A 6000-nucleotide genomic window follows, 5' to 3' on the forward strand; every position below is an offset into this window, starting at 1 on the left:
ATGTTATGTGATTGAGAACATTTGTGGTTCCATTTGGATGATTTATAGTTGAAAATTCGTCAATTTTCACGATTCGCAAAATAAAATTCTTAAATCTTAAAGATTTACAATTGAGAACTTTCCAATTTTCAAAATGTACAAAAAATCCTGAAATTGAACTAATTGCCTTGATTTCTTAAATCAAAAATCAAGTTTTCAATTTTAGATCTTCCAAATTGAAGAAATTTGGAATGTAAAGCACCAAAATCACAGAATTTTAGATTTTAAAACTTCAAATTTGTAAATTGTAAATTTGATAAATAAAAACTCTTAAATTTTCTACAATTTTGAAGATTTACATTAAAAAATTCTTCAATTTTCACAATTTGCAGTTTCAAATTCTTCAAATGTAAATATTTATAAATAAAAATTCTTCAAGTGTGATAATTTTGAGGATCAACAGTCTAGTGTTCAATTATAAATCTCCCAAATTGAGAAAAGTTCAAATTTAAATGATCAACATTAAAAAAAATTTGATTATAAAAATTGAAACTGGCATTATTTTTAAATGTGAATTTTAAAAATTGAAAACTTCAATTTTGACGGGTCAAAATTAAAAATTCTCGAATTTTGAAAATATAGAATTGAAATCGAAGATTTATCTTTTTTAAATTCTTTAATGTTGATGATTTACAATATTCAAAATTATTCAAATCTGAATATTTGCAATTGAAGACTTTTCAATATTTTATGTTTGTATAATAAAAAATGATGAAATTTTAATTGTTTTTTTGGAATAGTGCAATTTGGAATATTCAGAATTGAAATTTATTTGAATGTATACAGAAAAAAGTGAATGAATGACTTTGATGATTATTATATATAATTCGAAATACCTTGAAACTCATAATACTAGTTGCACTCAATTTTTGCTCCTTGATAACAAATGGTTTCCAATCTCTTTTTCTTGTTACCAAATGCACCGTTCTGTTAAGAAAATGATTTTTTAAAAAGATTTCCTTTCGCTTTTCAAAGTAAATTAAATCGCGAGTCTAAAATTTGGAATTTACCCAAATTTTCTAACGCCTAAAAAGAGAATATTTAAACAAAATACATGAATTTGCAAACGATTCCACTTGAATCTTTAACCGAGGAGTTTATTTTTCCTAAAAAAATCTATTTGAAACCAAAATATTAAATTTTTTAACCAAAAAGATGAATTCTTAAAGAAAAAGGGAATATTTTTTATTTCAAAACCAAACAAGATTTCTATTTTGAATAAAAAAGCTCAATTCCACGCACAACAAAATAATGAAAGTTAATTTTCAATCAAACAGTGGAGATTTCTACCAAATTGTTGAAGCTTATAGGCAAAAAAAAACAATGTTCTTTTTAAAAAAATGAATTTTCAACTGAAAAGCGTAATTTTCAATAAAAAATTTGAATTTCTAATCAATAATATGAATTTTCAAAAATGAAACTAAAAATATTTTAAAAATATTTTAACGAAACAGCGTAATTTTCAACGAAATAGTTTAACTTTTCATCAAATTATTAAATTTTAATTCTAAAAGGACGAATTTTCTGCAAAAGAGTTACATTTTTAATCAAGTTTGGTTTTTCATTTCATAAAGAAAAAATGTCTTAAAGCCATTTTATTTTAAAGCCAAAAGGACCATTTTTCTAAAAAAAATTGAATTTATAACTAAAGAGATTAATTTTCAACGAAAAAGCGTAATTTTCTATAAACAACCGAAGTTTGTATCCAAAAATATTAATTTTCAAAAATGAAAATTAATTTTCCACCAAATTTTTTAATTTTGGAGCCAAAACAAAAAAAAATTTCTATAAGAGTTAATTTGTCGATGAAGTTTGATTTATAGTCCATAAAGAAAAAAAATTCATCAAAAATCTGGAATTTTCAAACCAAAAAGAATAATTTTCTGCAAAAATTTGAAGTTTCGACAAAAAATTGAATTTTTAACTAAAAAGATTAATTTTTAACCAAAGAGTGCAATTTTATATAAAAAATTGAAGTTCCCATTCGAAAATAGGTATTTTTGAAAAATAAAAGTTTACTTTTATTTTTAATCAGAAAGTTGAATTTCCAACCAAATTGTTCAATTTTAAAGCGAAAAATACGAATTTTCTATAAAACAGTTGAAGTTTTAAGTAAAAAGTATAATTCTCTACTAAAAAAGTGTCAATTTTAAACAAAATCGATAAATTTTCAACCAAAGCGATGCATTCTTCACGAAAAACACAATATTTGAAGAAAAAGTTAATTTTCCAACAAAAAAGATGACTTTTCAATGAAAAATATAATCGTTGATAGTTCAACTTAAAATTTTTTAATTTTAATCCTAAAATGGTTCAATTCAACCAGAAACTATTGTGTTTAAAAATTCTAAAAATTAAACGTTTATTTAAATAAACTTTTACAAATTAAATTAAATAATGATTCAAGAATTTCGAACTTACCCAAATATTCCACAGCCTAAAACACTTTCAAAATTGTAATCGTCAGAATTCATGTTAAACACTCAAATAACTTTAATAAAAAATGTACGAAATTAAATTAAAATAGAAATTAATTAAACATAGATCAGTCTTCGTATTCTTAAATCTTCGAAAATTAAGATTAGAACGAAACTGAAAGAAAATTATAAAATTATACTCTACTAATGTTTACACAATTTCCTATCAGGTCAGCCATTACTGTTTATTGTCCTTCAATCATTACTCAGAGAGTAAACTCACATTTACAAGACATATTTAAAAAGAAAAGAGGTAGTTATTATTACCAAATTTTTGAAAATTTAGACAAAAAAGAAGAATTTTCAACAAAATAGATTATTTTTCAACGAAAAAAACGTTATTTTCTAGAGAAAATGGAAGTTTCTCCCTAAAAATAATAGGCCATTTTAAGCCAAACAGATTAATTTTTCACCAACATTGTTGAATTTTTGATCAATTAGACGCATTTTCAACCAAAACGATTAATTTTTACCAAGGAGATTAATTTTATAACCAAACACACAAATAAGCAAAAAAATAGTTAATTTTTCATACAAAATTATTATTATTTTTATTGAAAAGTGTAATCGATGATAAAAGAACAAAAAATATTCTTACTTTCATTCAAAAGCAGTTAAATTATTTTAAAAATTCCAACAAAATATTTAAATCTTCAACCTCCAAAAAAATTAATTATGAATAAAATAGTTGAATTTTCAACCAAACATGAGTTTTCCACCAACATTGTTGAATTTTTGAACAATTAGTCGTATTTTTAACAAAAAATATTTTTATTTTTATTCAAAAACCGTTACATTCAACAGGAAAATTAAATTTCTTTCTCAACCTTAAAAAAATTAATTGTCAATAAAATAGTTGAATTTTCAACCCAAAAAGATGAATTTTCAACCAAAAATGAAATACAGATTTTCATCAAAAAATTAATTTTCAACCAAAGAAACAATATAATTATCAATAAAATAGTTCAATTTTAGTTAAACTTGTCCGTCAAGTAGATAAATTTTTAAACTAAATAAATGAATTTAGACAAAATAGTTAAACCCTGAAAAAAATGTCCAAGTTGCATTTTTAAGCAAAGCGGATGAATTTTTAAAATCAAAAGACAAATTTTCTTTTTAAAAAATTATATTTTCAACGTAAAAATATAAATTTTCAGTAAAGAAAAGTAAATTTCCAACCAAATGGTTCATTTTTAACTAAAAAAAAACATCTTTCAGCTAGAATATTTAAGTTTCAACCAAAAATTATTAAATTTTTAAACTATTATGTTCGATTTTCCACAAAACCATTGAAGTTACAACTTGAAAAAATATCAAGGAATATTAATTTTCAACTTAAATAGTTGAATTTTCATTTAAAAAATATCCATTTTTAACCAAATTAATAACATTTGAATTTTAGTTTGAACAAATTAATTTTTAATAAATAAAAACTCCATTTTCAACAAAATAGTTCAATTTTAAAATGAAAAATATGAATTCTCAAACAAAAATGAAATAGTTAATATTTTTTAATAAAAAAGATTAATTTTCAACCAATTGCAATATTAATGTAAAAAAATAAGTTTATATTTATAAGATAACATTTTCATCCAAATGGTTGCATTTTCAAGTCAAAAAGATTAAATTAATGTAGTTAAATTTTGTTTAAAATAAATTAAGTATGGATTCAAGATACAAATATTCCTTGATCTAAAAAATGAATTTTCAACAAAGAAAGTTCATTTTTAACGGAAAAAGGCGAATTTTAAATTTAAAAAAAGATCAATTTTCACCAAAAAATAGTTGAATCCTACCCGAAAATATGAATTTTCCATTCTGAAAGACGAATTTTCTCCAAAACTGTTGAATTTTTAATAAAAAAATATCAAATTTCAACCAAAAATGGAATACTTAAATTTCCAATCAAAAAGATGAATTTTCAAGCAACAATAAAATAGTTCAAATAAATATTTTTAACTAAAAATCTATTGATTGGTTGCAATACTTTTTTCGAAAAAAAATAACCTTTTTAAAAATTTTGAAAGGTTAAGAAGTTTTGAAAGGATTGAAAAATATTTTAAGACTTGAAAAGATATCAAATTTTTTAAATGAAAATGGAATTTTTTTTTTAAATTGTAGAAGAAGTATGTGGAAGATTTTAAAGCATTTTTTTGCAGAAAATAAAAAAAAATAGATTTTTTAAGATTTTCAAATAAAATTTTGAAGCTTTTCAGGGATTTTCAAAGGCTTGAAGATCATCAAAAATTCTCTTATGATTCATGAGAAAATTTCAAATGATTGTTTATTTTAAGAGAATATTTTAAAAAATTAAAAAAGATTTCAAAATGTTTCCAAAATTTTCGAAAAAGAATATAGAAAATTGTAAACTAATTTGTCTAATTATGTAGGATTTTTTTTAATTTTAGGAAAAAATCGAATCATTGTAAAAGATATTTGGAGATTTGCACACAATTTCAAATATAGTTAAAAATTTTAAATACAAGTATTATTATTTGGGAATTACCCCGCGTTGAAAATATTGTGAGACTACTGAAATATACCGATTTAATAAAATTGCAGAAATATAAAAATCCAGAATTGGTATGTTCCCCAGCAATAAAATTCCCGAAAAAAAATTTCTGAATTTTAAAATATTCTAACCAGAAGATTTCCGAATTTAAACAATAAAAAAAATTTTGTTTAAAAAAATATATTATTTATTGGCTAAAAATAATATAATCAAAAAATAAAATAATAAAATATTTTTATAAAAGAAACATTCTTTAAATGTTTAATGGTTTTAAAAACAATTATTTGATTAGAAAATAACAATTGAAAAAATGGCAAAAAAACATTTTCGAAAATCGTATTTGTTAAACAAACAAAAAAAATAAAAAGAAACTTCGAGATAAATCAGTGCTAAATCGAATTCTGCATTTTACTTGATAATTTTAAGTGTTAAAAATTAATTCATTGTTTAATTAGATATCATTTTTACGTGCGGCGAAAATTTTCAAATATTCCAAAAAGTTTAAACATTAAAAATATATATTTTTTAATGTAAATATTTCATAACAATTTATTTTTAACCAAAAAATAAAAGAATTTTGAACTAATTACTTCTATCTTTAATCCAAAAAGATGAAAGTTGATATTTGAACCAAAAAAGATTTCAATTTGAAATAAAAACGGCCAAACTAAAAAAAACGAATTTCCAACTTGAAATGAAAAAAATTAATTTAAACATACGAATCATTAAAAAAATAGTAAAATTTTCAACCAGAAAGATGAGTTTTCAACCAAAAAGATCATTTTGCAGAATAAAATTTAATTGATAGTTCTGTAATATAGTCACAGCTTCCTCCTTCGATTAGATAAGCAGCCCTATATATTTGAGGGGTTCAGGGCCACTAGTTCAGTTCTAATCTTGACTTTACTCTGTAACCAACGAAATAAAGGCACGTGATATCTCGTTAGAGATATCACATATTTTTAAAAACTC

The 6000-nt window shown here is 21.9% G+C and overlaps 1 protein-coding gene across 1 annotated transcript in view; it reads right to left on the reverse strand.

Annotated features, from left to right (window-relative positions):
• The window catches only part of LOC117170772 (MAM and LDL-receptor class A domain-containing protein 1-like), a 32501-nt gene extending 29722 nt beyond the window's left edge, over positions 1-2779 (reverse strand). Inside the window, exons 1-2 of the mRNA XM_033357810.1 lie at positions 2461-2779; positions 876-966 (exon numbers count right to left, since the gene is read on the reverse strand). Of these exons, the coding sequence (XP_033213701.1) occupies positions 876-966; positions 2461-2513 (144 nt within the window). The 5' untranslated portion in view covers positions 2514-2779. The remainder of the gene's footprint in view (positions 1-875; positions 967-2460) is intronic.
• Between the last annotated feature and the right edge of the window lie 3221 nt (positions 2780-6000).

The sequence above is a fragment of the Belonocnema kinseyi genome, chromosome 4 (assembly GCF_010883055.1).
Source record: "Belonocnema kinseyi isolate 2016_QV_RU_SX_M_011 chromosome 4, B_treatae_v1, whole genome shotgun sequence".
In the NCBI taxonomy this organism is placed as follows: Eukaryota; Metazoa; Arthropoda; class Insecta; order Hymenoptera; family Cynipidae; genus Belonocnema; species Belonocnema kinseyi.